General features: G+C 44.2%; 1 protein-coding gene across 4 annotated transcripts in view; it reads right to left on the minus strand.

Annotated features, from left to right (window-relative positions):
* Nucleotides 1–2,146: 2,146 nt before the first annotated feature.
* rapgef6 (Rap guanine nucleotide exchange factor (GEF) 6) overlaps nt 2,147–27,222 on the minus strand; it is a 111,268-nt gene continuing 86,192 nt past the window's right edge. For 2 of the 4 annotated variants that reach the window (XM_069174912.1, XM_069174911.1), the window contains 14 exons: nt 24,267–24,507; nt 20,827–20,994; nt 20,422–20,637; nt 18,933–19,144; nt 18,178–18,301; nt 16,991–17,014; nt 15,155–15,375; nt 14,138–14,311; nt 13,549–13,695; nt 13,195–13,314; nt 11,246–11,507; nt 8,663–9,210; nt 7,229–7,585; nt 2,147–6,215 (listed from right to left, as the gene is read on the minus strand). In XM_069174912.1, the coding sequence (XP_069031013.1) occupies nt 6,193–6,215; nt 7,229–7,585; nt 8,663–9,210; nt 11,246–11,507; nt 13,195–13,314; nt 13,549–13,695; nt 14,138–14,311; nt 15,155–15,375; nt 16,991–17,014; nt 18,178–18,301; nt 18,933–19,144; nt 20,422–20,637; nt 20,827–20,994; nt 24,267–24,507 (2,837 nt within the window). In that variant the 3' untranslated portion in view covers nt 2,147–6,192. The remainder of the gene's footprint in view (nt 6,216–7,228; nt 7,586–8,662; nt 9,211–11,245; nt 11,508–13,194; nt 13,315–13,548; nt 13,696–14,137; nt 14,312–15,154; nt 15,376–16,990; nt 17,015–18,177; nt 18,302–18,932; nt 19,145–20,421; nt 20,638–20,826; nt 20,995–24,266; nt 24,508–27,222) is intronic. The other 2 variants (XM_069174914.1, XM_069174913.1) reach the window with 1 other exon arrangement.

Consider the following 27,222-nt stretch of genomic DNA (forward strand, 5'->3'; position numbering starts at 1 on the left):
AGTATTTCAAGACCCAAGCGCCCCCGTTTTTTTTCCACATTTCCTCCGCTGCCATCCAGCGGGGCTCTTTCGCCCTTTGTGATGTATAATTGAAGCCGTGTGTAATTTCTCCGACTCGTTTCCCGGCTGAATCCCACTCGGAGCTGAACTTCCACTCCTCTAGTGGCGGTGGAATATTCTCTCTGAAGTGAAAGAGACCCGCTCTTTGAACATGCTGGTTAACATGCCTCCTCTTCCCCCCCTCCACCATCACCACCACCACCACCACCGCCACCGCCACCCCCCCTCCCAGACCGGTCTTCATTCCGACTTTATCTCAGAAAGAGAACAAAAGCGTCTGTGAGAAGCAGGTTAGACGGTGTCAAAGAAAGTTAACCTGAACTCGCTTGAATTGGTCCGACTTTCTTTTGTCGGACTTGGACACCGGCCTTTACTGCTCGGGCCCCTTTGTTGTCTCTTAAAACTCTTTTATGGCTTATCTGATACCTAGATTTTTTTTCAAATCTGGGGGGCAAGTGGTGGATCGGACTCGGACTGATCGGGAACCGAGGACTTTGCTGCGCCCACCTATCGCGGAAACTTGACTTCACCACGGGCCTGTCAATCAAACAGACACACCCCAAAAATACCTAATATCTGATTAATGACGGTATTATTTTCAGATGGACGGCCAGAAAATTATTCCAAAAGAGTAACTCTACTGAACGGCACCATAATGACTCTTTATTTTTTTTTAATTTATTTTATATTTCATGAGGAGTTGAATGGGAAGCCTTTGGAGTTAGCGCCCTTTTTTTTTTTTTTTTTTTTTAGAGCCACCCCCTAGAGGCACTCGGTGGTATCGCAGTTCATGGCACTTCTGCATCGGCCTCATTTTTCAGACCCAAAAGCTACGTCCACTTTTACGTACGGTCTGCAGTTTCTACAATTAGCGGATACTTTTTGTCCCTCGAAAGGGACAACGAACCCAAAAGGTCGACGCGCTGCCGATTTAGTCACTTCTGGCTTTAACAGTCGGCAGACAATGACGGTTAGGTTCAGTATGGAAACACTGACGAGCCTGTTGTCTTGAAAAAAAAAGAAAAAAGAAAAAGGTTCAGATGCGGTTCAGAGGCAGTTTTACCTGCTTGCTTTAGCCATGGGACATGCACCCGCTGCACGCACACACACACACACACACACACACACACACACACACACACACACACACACCCCCTCTCCACCTCCACCCCCGCTACGAGGGGTCGAGCGGCGTGGCCCTGCGTGACAGTAAGCCTTTAATGAGTTCTAAAAGGAAGCTGACCTTGAGCGCAGTGTGACGCCCCGCGGCTCCGATCAGATCTGATATAATGCTGAAGGCAGCAGAAGGTGGAGAGAGAGAGAGGGAGAAGACACCCGAACGACACGAGGAGAGACTAGGCGCCCATCTCTTTTGTGTCCAGACTTATTGGACAAACGCACCAGAACGCCTCAACTTACAAACGGAGCCGCACCGGCGCCCCTAAAATGGTAACGAAGGGGCCGATAGGACGTCCTGTTCGGTCTTTTTCGACTGAAATATTTCATCGGCCACGATAATCACGCGAGTTTTTAAATGGTATATATGACCAAGACGTGTTTCGTCGATATTCAAGGTCCCTTCGAAATGAACTTGCACTTGTACACTTGCGATCCCAGAATTTTTTTTTTTTTTTTAATCACAATCTGAATTTGTCAAAAAACGTTTTGACTCGTGACCGAAATACACGCAAAAACAAACAGCGTTCCCGTCAACCTCAGCTAAGAAGTCAACGTTAGGACGCTAACTCGGTTAACAAAGATGGTAAACTGGGAGAGAAAAAAAAAAAAAAAAAAGACTTGCTAAATGCTAAACATGAGCCCGGTTGGCATGCTGATGTTCAGCTCAACTCACCACTGTGCTAAAGGACATCGTTGTAGAGGTGCTGTCATGGCTGCAGGCTCAGACTACAGTATGTTCATTAAAACGCAAAGCGCTATTATAGAGAACAAAGAAAAAAAAATAATTCACTGTTCGCCATCATTGTTTCCAAATTATGTTGACAAAACCATAATCCAAGTAGCAGTTTATTCACTTAAAGCATATTTTGTACCATAAATTAATTATATATGCAGTGAATCTGTAGTATACGTGGTTGAAGCTTTTTTTTTTTTTTTTTTTTTGTTTTAGAGGCCTGAAGATAAAAGTATTAAATATTCTGCAAATCAAACACACCAACAGTCACGAATGAATACAACAGTTTAGGAGCCACCGTTAACAAAACCATAGAGACACTAACTTCTCTCTGCTTAACATTTTATTCATTTGTCCAAATTCATATCAGTAGACTCAGAGAAATAAAAGGTACTTTTTCCTTTTTTTAAACATTCTCTTAAACAAAAATATAACAACTATTTACAATCACTCGTAAAAAATACATAAAAAGCGTACAAGCAAAATCATGTTGTCTTTCTAAAAGACATAAGTTACGACAGCTAGAAGTGAGAGACGAAAGCAAACTTTTGAAGCCACAGACCGAGTTAATACCTCTTTGTACAGATTGTGCAGCTCACTCACCACATTTAAGCTTATTGTTGTGCATTTCTGCTGTAATGCCAAAAGATGTCGACATAAAACACATTCAAATCTCTCTTATTGCATTCAAGATAACACGGCGGGAGACGAGGGGGAGGGTTATTTACAGTCAGACAGAAGGGATGCCGGGTCCTCTTTCAGGTGGAGGGGGTTCTGTGTCATTAGAAACGCTGACATGTTGTGCTCACAGTGCCAGAAGCTGCTCACTGTCGGACCCCTCTGGGAAAACATGCCTACTGTGTGTGTGTGTGCAGGAGGAGAAGAGGAGAGGGTACTACTGCCTGAAATTTAGCCCTGAAAATAACAAAAACCCTAAAAAAAACCACTCAGCAATTTTGGAGTTCTTACGACGTGAGGGATTAAAGAAACTCCGATAAAACCAACATGTGCAGAGAGTCGGGAGTTTAATTTCAAAGCAGAAAACAAAACTGTTGCCTGATGTTTTGTCCTCTCGATGCATTAAAAGCAGGTCAAAAATATAACTGGACTTCCTTCTGGTTGTTGACTAAAATCCTCATTTATATAATCTTGTCAGATTATTGAAGTAGCGTATGCTGCCAGGAAAAACAACATTAAAACGTTAAGAGAACGTTAATACTGATTTGTGGTTCAGAATCTGAGGAATATAGTTGTGCAAAAAAAAAAAAAAAAAAAAAAAGAAAGAAAGAGGAACTGTCGGTTTCTGACACTCAGTCCGTTTCATAGTTTCAACTATTGAGATTTGCTTTAAAAAAAAAAAAAAAAAAAGAATAGAGACTTGGGTGAGGGTCACAGTGGATACTCATGATTCATAAAAACCTCTTTAGCAATGGAGTGAAATCCAACAGACGAGGAACAAAGGTTGAAAATGTTAAGTCCTGCTGAGTTGACGGAGGGAAACAAGAGATGTTACGCACGGCATCATAGCGGAGCTTGTTCTATTCAGTTCAAACAAACAGGGATATAATAACATTAAAAAAATTAAAAAAAAAAAAAAAAAAACTCCTTTCAATTATCCCGTCAGTCTGAATGAACTCGCCTAGAAAGCGGCCGCGAGAAACTCACAAACCTTTCTGCAGGCAGAAGCAATCAAAGCAAAACTGCAAACTAAAGAAGGGCTTTTGTCGAGTGCGACTTCTGAGCCTTTCCTTATGTGCTGCACCCCGACACTCAAAATGGGATTTTTAAAAAGAAATTCTATGTTGATTTCGGCCTCACAAATGTAATTCCACAACACGCGCGCACACGCACACGCACACGCACACACGCCACCACATCCCAAACACAGCAGCAATTACACTCAAAGAGCAGAAATGGCACCAACAACAGAGAGTGAGGGGAGAAAACATGTCACGAACAACGACAAGAACTAAAAGAAATTCCTTTAAAGACTCCCGCCCTCCCCCCCCGCCCTCCCACCCAAAAAAACAAAAACAAAAACACGAAACAGGGCGATCACGACCTCGGATCATTTCTTATAACAAAATATTCAAAAATAGCCTTTATAGAGGACTCTCTTCTCTCATCTATACATGATCAGTTAACATTAATTTATGGCAAAGAAACAACAAAAAAATATACGTATAAATTCATATATATGCCATGTATATATTAGCGATCGATCATTTCAAGTCTTTCTGTGGCAAAAAAAAACAACAACAACAAAAACAAGACACAAGAAGCATCACGGAGACAAACGGCAGAGGGAGGAGAACGTCTCATTCCAGTTACATCCCCGCCGGACTGCAGAACAAAACACAAATCAAACACACTTTCCGTTTGAATAATGTACAAATTTTGCTTCCGTTTTTCAATACAAATAAAACAATTTTCAAGCACGTCCTTTAAATAGTCTACAAAATATACTATGGACATGGAAAGGAAGATGCGAGGCAGGCGTTCAAATATCTGCTGATTTGTTGTTTTGCTTGTTCTTTTTTTTTTTTTTTTTTTTTTTTTTTTTAAATAAGAGGCAGAAAATCAGAGACGAGAGAGGTACGCTGTGAGCACATGGTCAAAGTTGATGCTGCGTCTGCATATTCCTGCTGCGTTATAAACAAATTTACAAGAACCTGGAGCGTTCTACTTTTAACATTTCAGCTTGTAATTCCATAGACAACTAGTCTAATAAACACTGTAAACAAAAGCATCGGTGTAAACACTGTACTTTGTCTTTATGCACACCAACTAACATTTTGGTGCGCGTGCGTGCGTGTGTGTGTGCGTGCGTGCGTGCGTGTGTGTGTGTATAATGCATGCGCATTGTGTGACCACACAGTGCTAATTTATCGTTTTATTACAGCTGCTGCGTTAAAACAACAACACGCGTTTTACTCTACGGGAAGCAGCGAAGCATTTGTTCTTCAGCTCATTAAAAAAAAAACCAAAAAAAAAAAAAAAACCAAAAAAACAAGTTACAATACAGTTTTTATAGAACATCCAGGAGGCAGCATGCCGCTAAAGTACCTCACGTCAGACTGAACGAGCAATAAGAGAGGTGGGTGGGTCGGCGGTGGAGAGCGCGACGCGTAGACACCGAAAACTGCCTGAGAGACGCTGTTTGTCTTTTTTTTTTTTTTTTTTTTTCTTCTATAAAGCTCGGAAAAGAACAATAAGTGCTAAACACGAAACAGATTGGCTTCCTGTTGCTTTGGGAGGTTCATTTTTCTCCTCCTCCTCCTCCTCTTGGAGGCGGGGTGGGGCTTTCCTGACCTCTGATGAGGTCAAAGGTCAAAGTATTCTAGCTGTATTATTTTTTTTTTCTTCTATTTTTTTTTGGAGAGGTCTGGTGCATGTAAATTTATGTCATCAGTGCCAGGGTTTAAAAGAGGCCCTTAAAAAAAGAAAATCTTAATTGTTTTTTTCTTGTTTTTTATACACCTACATTCATCTTCTTTCGAGCTGACGACAAAACTGCAAACATCACAACAAAACAACAAATACAAAATAAAATAAAAAAAATCCCCACACAAGGTCAATACTAGACTTGTGTCTGCAGATTTCTGTCCCTTTGTCTGCTCTTCTTCTCTATTCTAATATTAAAACTTCGCAAAGCTCAGAGATGCAACTGAAAAGAAGGGAAAAAAAAATAACCACTGTACACAAAAATAAAATAGAACAAAATCACTGTACAACAGCTTAAATTGTAAAATCAAAGAGAGCTTGGAGCGCAAAATGGAGGTACATGGTGGTCTGTTTCCAAGGAGGCTTCTTCTCATGAGGCATCGTTATTGTCACTCTTTCCTTCTTTTGTAATCGTCTACGTCCGTTCGCTGCGATACGATTCCATCACACCGCCTGCTTTGAGTTATTAAAAAGTATCTAAAATCGTTTCTTCTTTGTTTTGTGAAATGGGTTTTTAAAAAAGAGGAGTGTGTTGGAGGACAGAGGTCACGTGACCCCGCTTGCTCACTGTTCAGGGTTACGGGCCTGTGGCGACGTCACACGGTGAGGGAGGGGGAGGGGGGGGGGGTTGTGGGCGGGGCTTGGAGAATGTGCTCTGACACGTGATGATCGCAGGCCGCTCGCTCAGTCCGAAGCCTGCCTGATCAACACAACTTGGTCCGTGTGTGTGTGTGCGCGCGCGTGTGTGTGTGTGTGTGTGTGTGAGGTCGCTGTCTTTACACCGCTGACACTTGTTCATCTGGAAAAGAGAAAAGAGAGGACAACAATTGGCACCAAGTCTGCATCTTTTAATGACTAAAATTCTTCTTTTTTTATATATATTTGTAATGCAGTTTCATATCCGTTTCATCATCGCACCAAATTATACTGAAATTATGATGGAAAGCCAGAAGGAACAAAACAGCCTGGAGTTAGTTATATCATATTTTGTTCTGCATTTTTTTTTACAGTGTAAAACAATAAACCCTGATAATATTATCAATAATTCATGCGACCTGGACACAGAAGAGGCAGAAAACGGATGGATACGCAAACAACCTATTGATCATTAGGAGACGATAAGCCTTTGGTTGACAGTGTTCTGATGGTGCAGACTGAAACTCCAATAAAGGGGTTAAATAGGCCCAATCCGCGGTTCCAACAATCCTGTCTTTAGTTGATAAAACATACCGCATAAATCCTGCATTCAGATAACAAGGATTTTAAATCTGCCCCCAGCAAAAAAAAAGAAAATATGTATGACTTTTAATACCTTCTAGAGCCATATTTTAAAGAAAGAAACTAATGAAATAATTTTCTAGGCCTGCACACATTCTCACATTTTTATTTTCACTAATATCGTATGTTTCTTAAACAGTTTTTTTTTTTGCCGAATAAAAACTGCTGAAGCTGTGTTGCATTTGCAAGGTCGAACATGAAGGACACGTTGACGGTTTTCAGTAATTAAAGACATGTTTCTTTGTTTTCTTTTCCATGGGTCTTAAAATTGAGCAGATAATATGAATCATATCACAGTCACACATATGAATGTGCCTTTGACTTGTTCATCTTTACTGGAGTCACCGGCTGTTAGAAAAACGGTGAGATTTTGTTTCATCAAAAATTCTTCAATTTTCTGTCTTTATACATTTTTGTAAGTTTGTGATCATTCTTTGATTGGAAGAATAAACGCCTTCACTCTGCACGCTGCCCTATAAACAAACTGCTATTTAAGGGAACCAACAGTGTGCGCTAACGCCGGTGGGGACGTACCATCCTCACTGTCAGCCAGATCCTGCGGTGGGAGGCAGATGCTGGGCGGTCTGGAGTGGCCCTGCGTGGAGCCGGCTGTCCGGGCGTCTTGGTGTTGGAGGTGGAGGTTACCGGCAAGCCGCCGCGCCTCGGCCAGACCGCCAGCGGCTCCGGGGCTCTGCAGGAGTTTGCTTCTCTGCAGGGCCACGCTGTAGTCCGGAGGTCTGAGGTGAGGAGGCCTGGGGAGGAGACCTCCTGGCCCACCTACTACTCCGTCTGTGAGGCCGAGATCCCCCAGAGCCAGACCCTGGTAGCCTGGAGGGGTGGGAGGGGGAGCTCGGTAACGCTCATCCTTGGCGGGGGAGGTGACACAGTACACTGGATGGATGTAGGTGCCGATCAAAAAGAAAAAGGAGGGATGGAGATGTAGGAGGGGGAAGGGAGTGAGGAAGTGATGGGGGAGGTGCCAGGAGAGGGAGGTGTGTGTGTGGGGGGGGGAGTTGAGTGAAAAGGGAAGAAACAAAAAGAAAATAATGGAAAAAATCAAATCAATGTTCCACTAACACAACAGGCGACTGTGCATGCAACAAAACGTGTCCAAAATTAAAAGGAAAATATACAACCGATGAGATGGATGGCTGCAGCGGATACAGACAGAACTACAGTTGCAACTAATAATTCTTCTTATCATCCATTAATCTTACAAGTATTTAAAAGATTAATCGATTAATCGCTCGGTTCTTAAATCATCGGAAAATAGAAAAATAACGCCCGGCATATTCTGATCAACAGTCCAAAAACCTAATTTACAGCAATATGAAACAGAGGAGCAGCAAATTGTCCCATTTGATGTGATGCGGGCAGAGAATGACTCATTTCAACGATTAATCGATCATCAAATTCACTTTCTGTTCGTCCACTGATTAAAATGCTTCTGCAGCGGACGCGACACCGTCCTGACTCCTCCTCTGCAAACTCTGGGTAAACCGACTCAAAAGTTTTGTCGTCAAACTGCACAGTCTTAAAGTTTATCACGAAACTACAGCGGGAGAGTCAAAAGACAAATTTACACTCTTGGCTAATGAGTTTGTTCTGTAACTCCTGTCAGATGGAGAACCAACAGCGACAACCTGGAGATCTGTTTGGGATCTGGGAGCAAAGACGTGAGAAATGCCAAAGTGCAGTATTTCTATGACACCAGCAAAAAGCTGCAGTAATTCACAGACAACCACAGCAGACTTAACTTCACTAACGGGAATTTGAATATGAAGAACGGGCGGCCGTCTTGATATTCAGCTCCAAGAGAGATTAAGCCTGCTGTTTGCTGGGAAAGCCAATTTACCACTTTAACTATCTCGACAGACGCTCGCACACACGCACGAAGCGACAAGAGTTGACCTCCGTCACTGCCGCACCGCGTTTACAGGGAATCGAACTCGCAACCTGACCCCTCACCTATCAGGCCCTTCTCTGTGCTTGATGTCACCGTTTTGTAGGCGGGATCTGTGCTTTGCCCTCCTTCCTCGTTGGCCGGCGAGGAGGGGTGCTCCGAGGTGTTTCGCCGCTTTATCGTCCCGTAATTCCCCTCGTAGGTGTCCGACAGCGAGCTGGACGACGCCCAGCTCTGCCGCGACTGATTGGACAAGTCTGAGCTGGAGTCTCTGGAGTGGTGCCTGGCGCCGTCCTCGTTCGCCCACGCCGGACCGGCGGCCTCGACCTCGGCTATCGGCCTGCTCAGCTGCGTGTGCTTGAAGCCGCCCAGGTGCGTGTGCGGGAGGGAGAGCGGGTGGCCGTGGATGCCGTGGTCCCAGGGCCGGCAGGAGGAGGCGGGGAGGCTCTGGAAGGAGTCGTGGGAGTTGGAGGAGCAGGACGTCCAGCTGCCGCGGCCGCTGTCGGCCACAGAGTCCAGGGAGGTGTGGTCAGGGGTCAGCTCCTCCGTGGAGACGGAGGAGGTGAAGGTGGAGGCTCGCGTTACGTATCCTCGGGCCAACGATGCAGAGCTACTGTAAAAAAAAAAAAAAAAAAAAAAATTGAAATGAGATTTTAAACTGCAGCGCAGTGACAGAAAAATTATGCAAAATATTAAAGTTGAATTATGCGTGCTGTCTGCTGTGAATAATATTATCTGTTTTATGATCAGGTTTTTAGAGAACATTATAACTACTGTATTATATCCAGGTGTCAGACATCTGGATATATCTTTATTTGCTTATTTGAAATCTGAACGTGCACGGAAATGTAGCATAGGAACAGATATCCGGATATCTGATCACTTCCTGAACACATCAGGCGTGAAGGTGCGTCATCGACTCAAGTAATGATCGAGTTTGTCAGTTAAAAAAAAGAAAAAAAAGATGATACACAAACTCCTGGTGATGTACGGGCAGAGACTAAAGTAGGGAGAGGTGAGTCCGACTGAACTGACGATGAAGAGAGAAGAGCGAAGAAGAAGAAGAAGAAGAAGAAGAAGAAGAAGAAGAAGAGGTTCAATAACTATAAAACACTGTTGGTTGGAGGACATACGGGTCAGAGAGTCGCCAACAAAACACTAACAAGAGAAGACGAGAGAAAATAGGATGAAGTTCAATGTTACACAACTTTTTCATGTTCCTGCTGTGTCACCTGTGAAATATGGTCACTGTCAAACCTTCAGCCAATCGCGTTTACGCCTCCTCGGTACACGCGCTCCTCACAAAATCACAAAACAAAACCTTGACAGCGTGATGGATCACAACGTCTGGATTAAAAAAAAAATTTATACTTGAAGAAAAGTTTGTCCTCCTCGGCCGCTTTTTTTTTATTTTTTTTTTTTAATAAACCAGCGGTTTGATTCACTGACACGGTTTTACTGGACAAACAAGTCACTCAATGAAACCGAGCCATATTTCATAAAACAGGCCGGTGTTATGCGGCGAGGCTGCCGAGGTAATATAATGAAGGAGAAGGAGATGGGTTATTGCGTCGGGCGATATTTAAAGTCTGCTCTTTATGAGACAGAACGGCCTGATCATGAAGGAGCAATAAACAAACAGCAGCCGGTAAAAAAAAAAAGAAAAGAAAAAAAAAGCTGCGTTGTTTACTCAGTCAGATTAAAAAGCCGCCTGCGTGAAAACCGATATGTCGTTAACGGAGGAGGAGGAGGGGGAGGAGGAGAGAGGAGAGAGGAGGGCAGTAAATGTGGGATACTAATAAAAACCCGCTGCGTTTTACAACTTCCTGTTCTCTGAGTTTTAATGAGGGGAGGACGTAATTGGAATCCAGCCGGGAGAGGAAATGGAAAGGTAGCAGACGGTGTGTGCGGGGCGGCGGACGCAAGGTTTGTGATGACACTATACGTTCGCGTCCCGGTGGTTTCGAGGTTTGCTGAGTCGCAGCTGAGAACCGAAAATATCTGCCGTCAGGAATCTGGACCACAAACGGAGAATGTTTGATATATTTTCAAACGTCCTTCAGACGAGTTGAACCGCTGTCAAGATTTGTCTTCTGTTGTCACGCCGTCTGTTGACTTATGGCAAATGACTTCAGGCCAAGGCACGGGGGTGATGTAACAGGGATCCAGATGGAATAAACAATCAGTGTTTGTCGAAGAGAGCTTTTATACACCACAAAATATTTGTTGTCGTATAATCTAATGTTATCAAGCTGGTTAAGCCCCATTTGAAAAAGCTTTATTTCTCTAAAGCAGAGGTCTTCAACAGGGGGTCCGTGACCCCTAGGGGGTCCGTGGTAGGTACTGCAGGGGGTCGTGACATTTTTGGTTGATTAGACAATTTTTCACATGATTTTTATATTTTTCCCCCCCCACAAATTTAAATACTTTACTTTAAATACACATTAACATAAATCCAACATATTGTAGCGAATGGATAAATGGAGGCAGGAGATGTTATCTTTCAGTCAGAAATGCCCACATTCAGCGACACACAGGAGTTCTGTCAATATGACTTTCAAAATACAAGCACTTAAGAATCCTGATGTTCGATGCTCTCTTCTGGACTTTAATGAATTAACCAGACCGATCAGAGGAACTGAACTTGCCTTGTGCTGGGCTGGTTGTAATCCGCATTTAAGTGTGCGTGCGTCGCTGCCGTGCTTTCGGCGACCGCAGCAGATGTTGGAGCAGTAGATGTCGCAGGAATAGTGGCAGTAGTCGTACACGTCCTGGTGCCGCTGTTACATCGGTCTTCGGGCCCCGGAGCCGGCACCGAGTCCACCGAACAGATACTGGAGCGGGACGAGATCTCACTGTGACTCGAGTCCGACAGGTTGTCCGCTTTACCGGCTGGCAGGAGGGTGTAACCTGGACAGAGGAGCATTTCAGATGTTGAATATGCGAAGGTGACGTAAAAGGCAGATAATTGTACAGAATAAAAATGTGAAGGACGGAAAGCGAAAGAGAAGACTGGCAGCGTTCGACTGAAGCAGCAGCATGAATATAGGTCATTTTACTCTGTCTGCGTGGCAATGATGGTTATAGTGGCTAAACCGCAGCAGTGCTGGTGTACCAACAGCCAACAGGTCATCTCTGTTGCACAATAACTGCACTTCAAATCACCATGCTCCATGAAGATGACAAAAACTAAAACAAATCCAGACTAATTTGCAATCACGAGGAGACGACCCAAAGTTTGACGCAACTTCGAATCAGTCTGAAATGTACACGACTGTCCGTTAGCATTTACACGGGACAGCAGGTGGTTTTGAGAACCGAGGCCAACATCCCTACAGAGACACTGAACTGTGTTGAAATGACTGTGAAACACACTGTCGGGGTCACAGTTTCAACTTTATGTGACAAAAACTTGCAGAACAAAATCAACTGTGACCGCAGGCGAACATGAACATGAAATCCTGCATTACACGGAAGAACGTCACACACCACAACCTACACTCATCAACAATGACATGAAATGTGAAAGTGCATTTGAAAATGAATTCAGAAAAGAATGTGTCGTGGCGACAAAAGATCCTTCATTTTGTGATGAAAATGTTAAGTTGAATATGACTCCGGCTTTGACGGTGACATATTTCGCTACATTTGGCTCCTCAGTGAAGTTGCAACACTTACATATATATATATATTTTTTTTTTTTTTTTTTACTGTTATGCTGATGAACAAACAAAAAAAAAAGTTGGGAGACCTCAGAGAACACACTGATATGTTTTTTTCTGTCTGATGTCACTGCCTCGTGTGCTTCTTTATCGTGGCGCAGATATCATCTTCCTTCAAATATTCAGCGAGAACTCACATTTCTGTGACTCGCGGAGGATTTGAGGCGACTGTATCTCGAGCAACACTTACTTTAGTGCTTCAAAAAAATGAAATGAGTTTTCATCAGTTTGAGAAGCTAAGTCTGGCGAGGAATTCTTATCAATACCACCGTCCTCCCTAACTTCACTCTGTCAGACAGTCTTCCTCCTGCTGCGTTTGTCTCTGCACAGCCAGATGAAGGGGTTGGGGCTGACCGACCTCTTGCCTCTCTGCTCTGCCTGTTCTTGTGTCTCACTCTGAGGTGAGGAGGGTTCACTCTCTCCCGTTCCCTCCCCGCTGTTCACACGTGGCCTGACTACCACTGGCCTCTCTCTGGACTGACTCCTCTCCCTCAGTATCCTGAATGGTGACATCAGCCTGGTCCTGATGGGCGACTCTGGAGGTTTGGGTCTCACAAACTGGGGCTTGGAAAGAGGTGATAGACTCATGAGCTCCAATCTGGGAGGAGACCCAGTGTGGACCTCTGGATGCGTCCCTGTCCATCTCTGTGCTGGGCTTCCTGCTCTTTCCCTCAGTACCGTTTTCCCTGCATCTGTCTTTGCACCCTGGTCGTTCTGCTGCCCGGCTCGTCCTCGTCTTTGCTCTGAAGGAAACGGGCCTCTCTGAACCGCCTCATCCTGCGTCCTCTCCTCCTGCTCCTTCTCTCTCTCCCTGCTTCTGTCTCGGCTGTGCTGCCTGGTCATCAGTGCGATCCTCTTGTGGAGGAGAGCCCCACCTATGCCGTAGCTGCGCAGGCTGACGGTGCCGGCCTTCGTGCTGGCGTCGCTGGTCAGCGATGACGAGGATCCCGACAAGTTCATGTGGTTGGAGTTGTGGGATTTGGCCACGCCTCCCACTGACAGAGAAAACGAAAGTCGAAGGGAGGGATGAAACAACAGGGTGGTTGGAGAGTTACAAGGTGTCTCAAAAAAAGTATATATATGAAAACATTATTAACCGTAAAATGAGGCGTAGACTCTGAATAACTCGGGAAGATTATTAGAGCTTCACTACACTCAAGTCAACTCTTTATCTATCGGATAAAAAAAAAAAAAAACGCAGGGTGAAAAGCACAGTTCCTGTTGCAGACCTTTGCGTGGGGAGCCCTGAGGCGACACCGTGGGGCTGGAGTGAAGCGAGGAGATGGTGGAGACGGTGTCGTCAGAAGGTCTCTTTGTGCTCCACTCCTCTGATGAGTTCACTGGAGGCTTCTTCACCACCTGGGGAGAGCTGGAGTCTGAAGAGAAAAAAGAGAGAGAGAGAGAGAGAGAGAGAGAGAGAAACGTGAGTTCAGAAAAGGTAACTAACCTGTAATACACAGAACAGGAAAACAAAAATCTTTTGTCACACAAATGATTGTGAATACTGTGGCTCAACTTTTATGCTGATTTTAGGTATAGCCTTCCTAACAGATTTTGTTTTAAGAAGCAGTTTGTAGGATTTAGTGGCATCTAGTGGTGATGCTACCTAATGTAGTTAATCACCATTTTGCTGTTGTTTAACACTCATTCAATGATAACCAACGATCAACTCCACACAACACGCAGAGGGATGTACAATACAAACAGATGTAGAAAATGGGAAGATTACAATGACATACAATGAATTTCTGACGAGAAAAGAGCATTAAGAAGTAAAGCACAGCTCGACATAAATGAGTATGATGATGATTAACTCACTCAGTATACCGATGTCCTTGGCAGTGCTCTTCTTACGTAGCGGGTTCAGCGGGACTTGGACCTGGAGGACTTGTGACACCCTGTTCTGTGTTTTTCCCGAAGGCAGAGTCGATCGCAGAGACACTGGAGACATGTCCGACTTGGTGGATCGCCTCTCACTCAAGTTCTTAGACACTGCAACCGCAGGAAGGAGACGGAAAATGGATTAAAGAGGGATGCTGGAAATGACAAACACTTTCTAGACACATCTTTATGGGCTCTTTGTTTGAACTTTTCAAAATCTACTCCACTAAATATGATTTTTTTTTTTTTTAAATTGGATTATGTTTTTCATTCATCTTGAGACTTGGATCTGAACAGATACTACAGTAGATTTGTCTTAAAGAGAACAAAAGCAACAAAATTTTCCCTTTAGCATTATGACATTCTGTTGTCACACAAAGTGTGTGGTAAATTTAAAGATTTTCCACTTCTACGTTTCCTTTAACCTCAAAGAAAAAAATGAATATTGTGTGCTTGCTTTGTTCTACAGAGAATTTGAAGGGTACATCACAGCGGTGGTGTCTGTCAACTGATCAATCAATTCCCAACTGCAATTTCCTGCAGGACATTTGCAAACACACTAGGTGGCAGCGCAAGCCAGAAATACAAATCAGATCAGCTCTCACCCAGTGAAACACACTTTTTATATAAAAAAAACCAACAAAAAAACTATTTATTCAATTTCATTAATCCTCTATATCAAGCATTACATGTCAAACATTTAAATTAAAGACGTAATTACTTCAATAATTACAAACGTGTCTTATAAATTGAATGTTAGAGAATATGTCACTTGTTCTTCAGTTTTCAGTTTCTTAACAGGCTCATGTGCATGCGGAACTTGTACAGTGCTATAATAGTGTATAACAGGTAAGGAGCAAAGGTGTTGATTTAAGTCGTACAAATATATAACCAATTAAGCTACTTATTTAAAAGAACAGATTCAGTCAGTGAAGCGGCTTGTGTGTTACTTACATGTGTTGTAAGACGGCTCGCACTGCAGCGACATGATCTGGTGCTTCTCCTCATCCGTCTCCACCGTCAGGTTGGAGAGGTACTGCTTCACCTTTCGGGCCATCTGAGCGTCCTCGTACAGCTTCTTGGCGTTCAGAAGGGAGCTGCGACGCACTCGCTTCTTATGAGCGCCGCCCTGCACGTCCAGCATGTTGGAGTTGGTGCTGCCCTGACTCAGAGACCTGATGAGAAGAAGAGTGGAGGAGGAAGAGTGGAGGCAGAAGAATAATCAGGACAGAGAGGAAGAGGAGGCGAAAGGAAATGCGATGAAGTAGAAGAGCCAGACGGACGATGGGATGCGCGTGGAATTAAAAGAGGTTACAGAAACGGTGAATTGTGTTGAAGAAGATGAAGCAGCGGAGAAGGGAATAAATAAAAGAAGATGAAGGAGGCAAGACGAAATGCACGTAGAAATACAAAGACGGGAAAACAAAAAAAGGCAGATTGAGAGAGAAAAGGGAAGAACGGTAAACAACAATCAGTACCGTACACAGTAAAACAGCAACTTTCGTATCAAAAAGCGCCTCTGCTATAAAAATCTGTTCACTTGTCTGCGAGCCGGAGCAGAGCATTTTAAAACAGGACCATGCAACTGGGAGGGAGGCAGCACTCCCTGGTGTGCCATGCTATCACAGTACAGAACAGCAGAACATTCTGTCTGATGGAGGCAAAAAGGGTTAGAAGGGGGGGGGGGGGGTATGGGGGTGGGTGGGTGGGGAGGGGCGGGCAAAAGATGCACAGTATTCGATATGGGGAATATTATGGCGGGATGCACATATGAACAAACACCAAACCTGAGTCAGATAGTATCTGCAAATACTTGCCACAGTTTGTTTTAACCTGCCTATATTTGACAGGGTTCAATCACATTACATGAGCTTCAGGAGTTTGCCTGTCCGTCATGGAATTGCGGCTGTTCAAATTTTGAGGACTTCTTCTTCTCTGTTGGCTTGAAAAGTTGAAAAGTGCATTTCAAAGCTGTTCACTTCCATTTCCATCACACACGGCAGACTTCACAGGCAGGCAGGCAGGCAGGCAGGCTGCTTTCTGAGCTGCTGTCAGGTTTACAAGTGAACTTTTAACCCCACCTTTTCAAGCCAACTTGGGCAAGAAGTCTGAAAAAAAAATCTGCAAATTTGACGGCAAATAAGGCAACGCCACCTGCTTATGAAGAACCTGATATGACCAGAAGATCCAGAAGAGGCTAACTGGCTTCTTTTTTTTTTTTTTACTCATTTACCTGAAATATATTCTATTAGATTACATTTTTACATTCTATGCAGCCTTTTTGGGACCGTTTCGTCTGTAAAGTTGTGCTATCTTACGTTCCAATTCTTTTTCTCCTTTGGCCCAGAAAAGAACGATATTTTATCGAATGGTGTTCATGTTTATGATCGTGTTAGAAGCTGTACTAACAGTAAATGCCGCACGATCTTTATCACTATCTGTCCCTGTGAAGGTCTTCAGAGCCACTTGGTAAAAACAAACACTTAGTATTGTTGGAAGCTACTATATGACTCAAACATACAGTCTCATGAACAGGGCGGACAATTAATGGGTCAATGATGGACTTTGGTATGTTTCATGTGAATGGAGCACTGCAAATGGAAGGGGTTAAACACACAGCAGCACAGGCAGACACACATGTACACTCAGGTAAAGTCAGAAGGGGGGAGGGAGGGGAAGGGCGGGGGGAACACATGCAGATCTTAATGGCGGTGGGGATGCAGGGGTGGATTAAATTTCTGCTGGTCCAGACCGAAAACAGGATGAAACCGGTCACCAGGACAAACTTACCCTAAACTCTTCCACCTCTTCTTCCTGCAAGCAAGAGGCGTGAAGATTGAAGCGTGACTTAGAGACAAGTTCAAGGGTCGGGGGGGAGGGGGGAGGGGGACAGGGGGGGGAGGAGACAAGACTATGTCGAGGTCATGCCACCACAAACAAACAGGAAATGATTGGAGATGGGAGGACACCAGACATAGGACATCTCCCCATATCAACCTAAAGAGTGTGTGTCGTGGCCTCGTGTCGCTACGCTGAGGATTTCTATGTGTGCAACTTAAGTCATCTTGTGAGCATCTTCTCCGACGTCTTGGGTTTGTAGTTTGAAGGGAGTGCCTGCAGGGGGCAGTCATGCACTGAAGCAGTGACAGACTGTGATAAACACACACAGACTGAGTGATGCCAACTGCACACTGCGGCTGGCATCAATTCCACCTCCAGTTCCAGTCGATCCATGCCCCGTGTCCTCGGGCGGTTACATTCCAGCACAGGAACGCAATCGAAAGACCACGGGGGCCACGAATCGGACAGGAAGTGAACGGGAATTGATCGAACCAGACCTTGAGTGTGCGCCCGATCCCGTAGGTGGAGGATCGAGGTTGGCCGGTGGAGGTATGGGTGTAGTTGTTCCCTTTTTGCCAACATTTGTTTTTCGAAGTTTTTTAAAACCTAGAATCTGCTTTGCGAAACTGGAGTTTCTGCATTCTCTTTCTGAGAAGAGTCCGTTTTTGCTGCAGTCTGACTGAAGGGAAACAAGAAGAGCCGGTTTCAAAGATGCCCAATGGATTTTTGTTTTATCACTTGCAAAACCACAAACTGTGTGAAAATGATTTAGCTGATCCATTAACAGTAAATTACCAAAAGATTATGCAAAGAAACTAATCATTGTGTCCTCTGATGATTTCTGAGCCTCAAAAATTCACTTGCATGTACCCCTGATCAACATTTTCATTACACTCATGTATGGAGTAATTGGGCTGATAAAAAAAAAATACCGATTTTCCATTTTGCTACAAACTTAAAGCTTCAAAAACAATTTGATTGATATAATCACACAAATCTACACATACGGGCTTTTCATTTCACTGGTGACTTAAAAGAGCTTCAGTGAGCCTGTATTTGGGAAACTGGCTCCAACAGCAGCGGTACATCTTGGGAAGAAAAAGGTTATTAGGAGTAGTTGTGTCAGAACAACCAACCTCTGTCTGAACATGAGGGCAGGATCCATGTTGGCGGAGGTCATCCGCACCACATGTCGGATCTCCTTGGCGATCATCCTCAGCTTCTCGAAGTTCACGAGGCCGTCAACACTGGAGTCGTTGCCTGGGCGCGCAAACACAAGCAGAACCACACACACAGATGCAAGCACAAATATGAAGTGTGAAGTCAGCTGTCAACATTGTAATGGATGTAAATTATTCACATTTTTTGGGGGGGGACATTTGCAACATGCTATTTGTAGCAATATTTCTAAGTCAAATCTTCAAAGTGAAAATGTCTTTATTCTGGTCTCTTTCGTGTCATTCCTCCGGCAGATCAAAGTCATGTCTTTCTTTCATTCTCAGTCACGCTGGGCAATTTGAGAATTTTTTTTTGCAACCTGCACAATTAAACATGCTTTCTGTTTCATTCCTCATACGGCCTCAAGTCTTCTTCTTCTTTTTTTTCTTTTTTTTTTTAAGAATAAAGCCCTTAAGCAGAAGTCTGTTTGGGTAGTTTTGACCTGACTCTGTGGTATGTTAACAAGGCGAAATGGGGAAGCCTTTAGCAGAAGTAAACCTCCTGAGTGGGCCTCAAATTATGCCCAGAGGAACTAGAGGACATTCAACATGAACAGAATGAAATGTCAACCTAAAAAAAAAAAAAAAAAAAAGGTCTTTAGGGTTTTTAAGCCCCCTTGAGACAGGACGACGTCTGAGTGGATAATTTGAGGGAGAAGAAAAAGGTCTTCTACCTTCGTGTAAGAAGGTGAGGTCCTTCTTGATCACCGGGAACAGCGGGATGATGGGCGGCTGCATGCTCTGGCTGCTCAGCACGTTGCGGTACTTGGCCATGTTCCTGGAAGGGTCGAAGACGTCCTGCAGGTCCCCGAACAGCTTCTCGTACTTGCTGGGCAATTTCTCCCACGAGCTCCGCAGTCGAGCCACCGGTGCCAAGTTCAGCCCGCTGCGTCGGAGAGGAACGAGGGTGCGAAGGAGGGCGGCGGGAAGGGAGGCAGGGAGGCAGAGATAAATAGGTTGTGGTGGGAAGAAGAAGGAAGGGGAGGGGTAGTGGGGGGAAATGAGGGAACAGGTGAATGGAAACAAGGGTAAAGAAGAAAGGAGCCTAGTTTTAGTGTCATTTGCACCATTCCTACTTTTTGAGCTAACCAAGTCCAGTGAATGAGGTCCTCCTTTTCCAGAGCAGAAAAGCCCTTGACGCAAAGTCAGTTCTGAGCAGACTCATTCAGACAGCTGATAATTATGACTGGCGCTGCATTTATTTCTGCTCCCTTCCTTTCATTATCTTGCTGGTTACTGTCCTGTCCTTTCCAAAACCTTTCTGTTTCTTTGCAGTAGCTTATCGTAAAGGTTTGCTTTCCAACCCGCTTTGGTTGGCTTGGCTTGCTCTTTATTTCTCTGCCCGGCCTCTCTATCACGTTCCCTTTTCACTAGTTTCAAACACACGCGCACACGCGCACACGCACACACACACACACACACACACACACACACACACACACACACACACACTAACTCAGCAGCAGCCGCACCCCCGTCACCAGGCAGGTTATGCATCACAGAGCCATATGCGCGAAGACGTCCCGCTGTGAGCAGGAGTGTAACGGGACACGGAGGTCAGACACTTCTGCTCTGAAGTGCCTTTTACAGCAGCAAACAGATGTTCGACATACTGCTGAGCTCCGTATAGTGCAAGTCCAGACTGGAAGTGGACACGGGTGCTGTCTGACATAACAAGTGGACAGTTTTTTTTCCTGCTGTGTGAGAGAGAGTGACACTCTCATGTATCCCCTGGTGAGTTCAAGAGAAGAGAAGGTTGTACAGCAAAATCTGTGATCAATTCAATTAATCCAAATATATTCCATCTGCAGTAAAACATCTCGCAGCTCCACAGCTTCGTACATTGATATTTAAAATGTTGCTGCAGAAATGGGTTTCATCCCTTATAGCAGAACCACATTTACATCCTCAGCCAAACCACACAGGCCAGAGGGACTCAGCGATCGCAACAAACAATAAGTGTAACTGTTGCTGAGGGACTCTTATTTTAAATGCTGTAAGGCTGCAGAGGCAGGCTGGTTGTCCTGAGGATGGGGGGGAATGAAAAGCAGCCGCCCAAGCTCATTTGGCACAAATGCTGTCAGAGGAGACGAAGCGAGTGCTGGCCGTCATCACACAATAAGAATCCTGTCGACAGATGAGTGAAACAATGAGTCGTCGCACCTGATAATAGCGAACATGGAGTTGAAGTTCTTGCACTCTCTGCAGTGCAGGGCGATCTTGATGAAGTGTTTGATGGTCTTCATCCTCTTCAGGGCGTTGGGCTCCTTCAGGATCTCCGTGGCGACCCAGAAGGTCTCCTGGTTTATCACCTCTTCAAACTGTTTCAGGTTGCCGCTTCCCACAGAGGAGTCGAGTTTAAACAAGTCGTCCACGTACCTGAGAACCAAGAAATTGAAGTTAAGAAATAGTGTACAACAATAGAAACAGTATACCACCAAAGAAATACCAACATCCTGTGATGCTCAACACACCATCCGGTAGTTACATTTTCTCTTATTTTCCAAACTGCCAAATGAGTCATTAGGATGATGGGAAGATGCTGAAATAAAATCCTAAACCACGTACTCTGTGGACTCGATGTTCCTGAAGAGTTCAAAGTCTCTCATGGAGAGCTGGGCAGCGACCTCCATGGTGCTGAGTTGCAGCAGCGTGATCTGACTCTCTCTGAGGAGGTCCTGGGCGTCCTCATCCGAACACAGCGTCTCCGTCTCCATGTTGTTCTTCAGGTAGTACCTGCCGGTGAAGAGAACAGGTGTGGAGAGGACAAGACGGGGCACGTGGGGTTTTATTATTTACTATAAATATTGTCTCGGTGTGGAGTCGAACAAATGATGTCACGGCAGGATGAACGCAGAAGTCTCTTACGTCCCAGACTTCTCTAGCCATGATGCCGCAGAAGCCCAATGAGTATTAACAACAAAACCGACAATAATTACAAAGAGATCAGGATATGCAGGATGTAGAATACTTTGAAGGTGATATCATCTCCGTGTATTTTTAGCACAGCAGGAACTAGATCTGCAGTCTCCTCAGATGCTTTAATAAAAGCTGCAGAGGCAGACAGGTGGGTGGACAAGATCCCGTTTTTTTTCCCCCAGTCCACTATAGCTTACTGCACACATAAACACACCCTGATAAATCTCTTGAATGTTCCTCTCACTCACATTTCATTTTAAACACGCACATTTTCTGTCCCCAACTTTATATTAGTTACAGGAAAAGGCAAAACTACTCCGATACGAATGGAACTGGTGGATTATAGCCATATTTTACCTTCAGGTAAAGACTAAGAGAGACAGAATGAGAGAGAGGTGACAGGTGCCGAGTGAGGAAAAGAAGAGACTTTTCTCCATAGCTTGAAATCCAAAAGGTTTCTGGGAGAGCCTTCAGCAGCAGGCCATCTCTCTTATCTCTTTATGTGATTCGATATTTATAAATCGCGCGCACCACCCTTAAACTCTAATGGAGCTGTAATTTGGTCATCCAGGAATGAGCTTTATAGGCCTCCAGAGTTGGCAACCCTCAGGGGTGAAGTGTTGGCATAGAATAGATGGAACTCTAAATTGCCCTCCATTACTGTGCCAGAAGAGCAGCGACAGGGATCAAGCCGATTTTTACATTTAGTATAAAGACATATTTTACATTCAGGAACAGATGGCGACATTTTTGATAGCTTAAAAAGCAGAATTGAAGACTTAAAAGGTTATATTTACATATATAGATTTAAGGCATTTTAGAACTTTTTGAGAATCTGCAAATGCTGAAAAAGTAAGACGACGGGATAACAACGACGGAACTTCTGTAACTCCTTCAAAACAGGAAGCGAAGGGAGGAGAGAAGAGAAGAGGAAAGAGGAGACGAGAAAAGAGAGGGAGACAAGACGACGGAAGAAAGAGGAGAGGGCTGGAGATAAAAGGTGACGAGAAAAGTAGTTATGAAGAGACAATGAGACGAGAAGAAGAAAGGATACAGGAAGAGAGAAGAGGAGGAGACGAGGAGAGGAGTCTAAATTAATGATGGACAAAGTGGTGCCAAATAGAACCGGGCGAAGCGAAGTCACTGGAACCAAGCCACTGTAAATGGCCGTTGGTGGTGTATGTGGGAGTGTGTATCCGTCTGCGCGCCGGGCTTCGGATCCCCTCACTGCATCTCTATGTATTTTGGCAGTTTGAACAAGGCCGGCTATTGGCTCGGCCTGCCCCCTCCTAGGGCCTTCTGTCAATCACCAACTGCGGAGCGGGAGAGACGGAGGAAGGCGAGACCGAGACGCCGGGCAGAGATTTTCCTTCTGCTGCTCCCGATACATACGACTACTGCGAACTGTGCTGGATACACTCTGCAAGTACATCCTGCCGACAGGGCACAATGTATGTGTATACATGTCGAAAATACGGCCAAACACAACACTGATTATAACCATAAATATAAACTACTATAGGATATAAAATGGAGAGAAAAGTAAGGAAATAATATGTGTTTGGTCCATACCTCTACATGAGCGTGTGTGCATCCTGTCTCCATTTGTCTAGGTTTTGTAAATGCATTATTTGAAAGTCTGAGATGCGTGCCTGTGTGTCGGACGGTGATTGTCTGCATCTAAATCTTTGTATGTGTCTGCCATGTGAGTGCGGGTATGAATAATTCCAGGCGTGCCATGCTGTCTGCAGAGGCCTCCGCCCCTGTCAGAGGATGAAAAATTCATGCTAACCTAGTTGGGAGGGGACCGATGAGGGACCTCGGGAGACGAGGAGAGAGGGAGAAAACCGAAGGGGTGGGGAGGGAAGAGAACGACGGAGGACTCATTTTAAGGCTGACTTTTACGGCTGCGGTCCAATTATCCTTCATGTTCTCCTAACTTTCATCTTAAAAGTGAAATGTGTCTGGCATCGAGAAGAGGAACGGCGACTTTCAAACCAGGAGACATCTAAAAGAAGAAAATACACCGAAGCAAAAGAATGAAATCGTACAATCAAATAAAGGCTAAGTGTCGACTTAAGTAATGCTGAAACTTCCTTTTGTGTCCACAACAAAGTTCAAATGTCTTCGTTCAAACAGAAGCTGCTGTTTCAGAATGAAACTGACTCTGACTGGACTCTTTTAGAAAATAACCACAGTTCACTGTAACCTGCTTTTAATGAGACAAACTGCAGCTTGTTTTTCTGCTCAGAGGAGCAACTACAAATATTTCCCAGCACTTTTAATGGGTAACGCAACTTCATTTATCATTCCATTGAACTAGGACATCGTTTCTGACTTCTGTTCCTCAGCAGCTGGAGTCCTGCTGGTTTTCATTCGAGCCACGCAGCCAGACAATGCAAGGCGAATTAACTACATCACCGAATAGTGCCCTGCACACCCAGGAGCAGGACTGAGAACCACTGCTTAAGAAGAATTTAATCGATATATATACGCACTGTACATGATCAACTTTCAAGCAGATGGCAGTGAGTCTGGAGCCGCTGTGATTTTTCCTGATTTGGGAAAGATGTAGTACAGAGCTGCAAATCTATTTAGGGGATAAAACTCTCGAGAATTTGAACGAGATACTGAAAGCTGTGTTCGTGTTTGTAATTTCAACCGGCCGAGAAATAATCTGAACAGAGAAAAGGAGGCAAAGTCCCTCATGTCTCGGGGTTCTGGGCTTCTTGTCCGGCCGCTTCGGGTCATGGCTTTGGTTAAGTCATTCAGGTCTATATAAATTCTCAAATCCTTTGTTCCACTTCTAGCTGCTCTCTGTCCAAGCTTCCCCACAGCGGCTCAGATGTAAGTACGCATCCATGCCATTTTCCCTGACCTTGAAATGTTGTGGCTTCCTGCTTTATTCAAGTATTCTTGTTTGGTGTCTTGTGTACTTTTAAGTTGACAGAAACACTCGGTCTGCCACAACTGGCCTCACTTTGGAGAAGCTGCTGACCATCCATCATCTTAACGCCTCTTAAAATGCATTCTGATGAACTTTTTAAGTCAACCAGGTATTCGATTTGTGTAATGTTTGCGTTTCCTACCTGCCGTTGAGCTGAATCCGATCAGCCAGTTTAGAGAGCTGGTCCGGCAGGCGGCGCTGTTTTATCACTCCCTCCGGGCTGACTGACACCTCGCACAGGGAATAGGTTTCAGGCGCTGCCAGGAGGCCGAACTCATGGACAGTGTGGGCGACGACATCCTTGGCAGTAGTGTCCTTACTGATGATGATGTAGCAGCTCTGCTGGTCGGCCTTGAACACCCGAATGACCTGGTCAGGGATGTCTGAGAGGAAAGAGGAGAGCGGTCAGGGACTCGTCAGGGTCGGATGAGCTGAAGGTAAAAGTATGAGACAAATGCCAATAATGCAATAAACGAACTAAATGTAATGAAGCCTCTGGCACAGAGGCAGTAACTCGTAGCTATTTTTGTACCAATAATGTGGTCATTATAAAAAGTGGGCTGTGCACTGATTGCGGGAAGACTTTATTAATGATTTCCATATTTAATTTTCATTATTTTATCATCAATAGCTTTGAATTGAAAAGACTTCTGTCCTGTACTACTGAAGCTTCTTTGGTGTAAAAAAAAAATGGACAAACAGTCCATTTAATTCAGTAAATGAATTCAGTCTTCACGTGAAGCCAATTTGATAAGGACTTGCATGCTGATGCCAAACAATAGCTATATACATGCTTATATATATATATATAATTCTATAAGAGCACTTAACAATAGCAACACAGACAGGAGAATACATATACAAGTTACACACGCGTACAAACACACTGAGTGGATAGTCAGTGACACTGGGGATATTTTTTTTCCAAACAACTGGATCACTGATGTCACAGATTACTCATCTTTCACAGTAAACGTAAACATTTAGAGTTCAAATCTGAGCAAGGTAGATAAACAAGGACAAATGCACCCAGACAGGATGAGGGAAAACATGCATGCATGCAAGAAGATGCAACACTCTCACTCCTCAGCACGCATGTGGGCTTCATGAGCAACCAGCCCGTCGTTAAACGTGGGATTCTTCCACACATTCATCCCGAACGGTCCCTGAATTCACTTCTTCTTCTCATGTGCCGCAATTGTAGGTTTGCTTTGAACACCATATAATAATTATATTCAAGCTCAAATTTGTGTGTATTTCTTGCACCTTTTTACTGTTTGCACATGGAATGAGAGGAACACACATAAGGTACAACACAGCCACAAACCCAGCACCGTTTTATAAAGATGATGGTGTGCGTCATAATTTTTGTTCTTCATGCAATAATGAGTCACTTAAATCTAAATTATTTAGCAAACCATCTCATTAACGTTCCATTTAAAAGCTCTCAATGCAAAATCAAGCCACATCATCTCTCACAATGAGTCTGTTGTTTCACGTTGGGTGACATAAGGCTTTGTTTCATTTAGGCCAAAACAAATGGTGGTGGCGAGTGCAGACGATTCCCGGGGCTGCTGATGCTGGAGCAGCTGCACATGACATACACGGTGCGATGCGTGTTAAATAATGGAGACGTTCCCCCTGAGTGAAATACTGCATTAAAGATCCCCGTGTTTGAGTAAGGAAGAGGGTACGGCCCATTAGCCACAGGCAGCCGAAGAGCTTTAAAAGAAAGAGTGAGTTATAAACACTGCGCAGCGACAAGCGGAGAGAGGGGGGAGTCCAGGCAACCAGATGAAGCTGTCATACAGCTGCGATGTGTGCGTGTGTGTGTGTGTGTGTGCGTGTATGTGTGCGTGTGTGTTCACATTTTGTATGTGGTTTAGTTCGGTCACGTGTGGCTGCAAAAGGCTGGAAATGTTTTGAGAACATGAAGACAAGGTGACATCCAGAACAAAATAATAATAATAAAAGGTTAGGTATTCAGGACTTTGTTCCAGTGTATGTTCATGCAAGTGCACGCACACAGATACACACACGCACGCGCACCACTTCTTTTTTAATAAGCAGAAACATGTTAAGACACAAAGTCATTACCTTCAGTCTTATTAACATGGATCTCTGATCTGTCTGGGACTGCGTGTGTGTGTGTGTGTGTGTGTGTGTGTGTGTGTGTGTGTGTGTGTGTGTGTGTGTGTGTGTGTTTAGTTGACAATAGCTTGGGCACCTTTATTATCATCATTACAGCAGCAGCAACACAATAAGCACAAACAAACTGCTGAAGGCAAAGCCAATAACAATATTGTTAAAGTGAATGTTGATAATCAATCACCTCTGCTTGTATAAGGTGCTGCATTTGTGTGTGTGTGTGTGTGTGTGTGTGTGTGTGTGTGTGTGTGTGTGCGCAGAGTGTGTGTAGGGGATTCAGAGCGAGTCACTTGTATTACCTAATGTGATTTTGTGGTGGTGGGGTTGGTTACATTTTGTTTTCTCTTTGCAAGTAAAATTGATGTGCCATTTTCAGATGGATGCATAAATACATTTTCTTTTTCACTATTTTTCTATGTATATATGCACCCAAATGCTTTTTAATTTCTCCCTGCTGACTTTGTGTATCGTACATTATTATATATTTCCTTAAAAGGATACTCAGACTGATGTTTTCTGTAACTTTACATGACATTTAACATGATTTGTATTGCTTAAATGCATATTTATAGTTTGTTTTATTTACTCCTTGATTGATTTCAAAGAAAACAATCAGAGTTGGTTTTTTTTGGCTTTGTTTGATATGTTTTTTTCGTTTGTATTTGCTGGTTCCTAGAATGAGGCCATATTGATGTTTTGATGTTGGCGGCCTTTCTTGGAGATGAATAACCTCTTTATGGACTGTGAGCTTATTGATTTCACTCCCATGAAATATACACTTTGCAAGTCAAGTGAAATGATTACTGACTTTTATGCTGAAGATGGAGACCCGCACAAAAAAGAATCAAAGACTGCATCGGAGTTTTAAGTGCAGCGTTCCCTCCTCCCTGTGAGCTGCGGCAGTCGAATGGAGCCTCTCTGTTTGCGTGCAGCGGGTTGACTGGAAGCTA

This window comes from Embiotoca jacksoni, unplaced genomic scaffold (genome assembly GCF_022577435.1).
Source record: "Embiotoca jacksoni isolate LCO1_2020_lvr unplaced genomic scaffold, fEmbJac1.0.p SCAF_62, whole genome shotgun sequence".
NCBI classification, from domain to species: Eukaryota; Metazoa; Chordata; class Actinopteri; family Embiotocidae; genus Embiotoca; species Embiotoca jacksoni.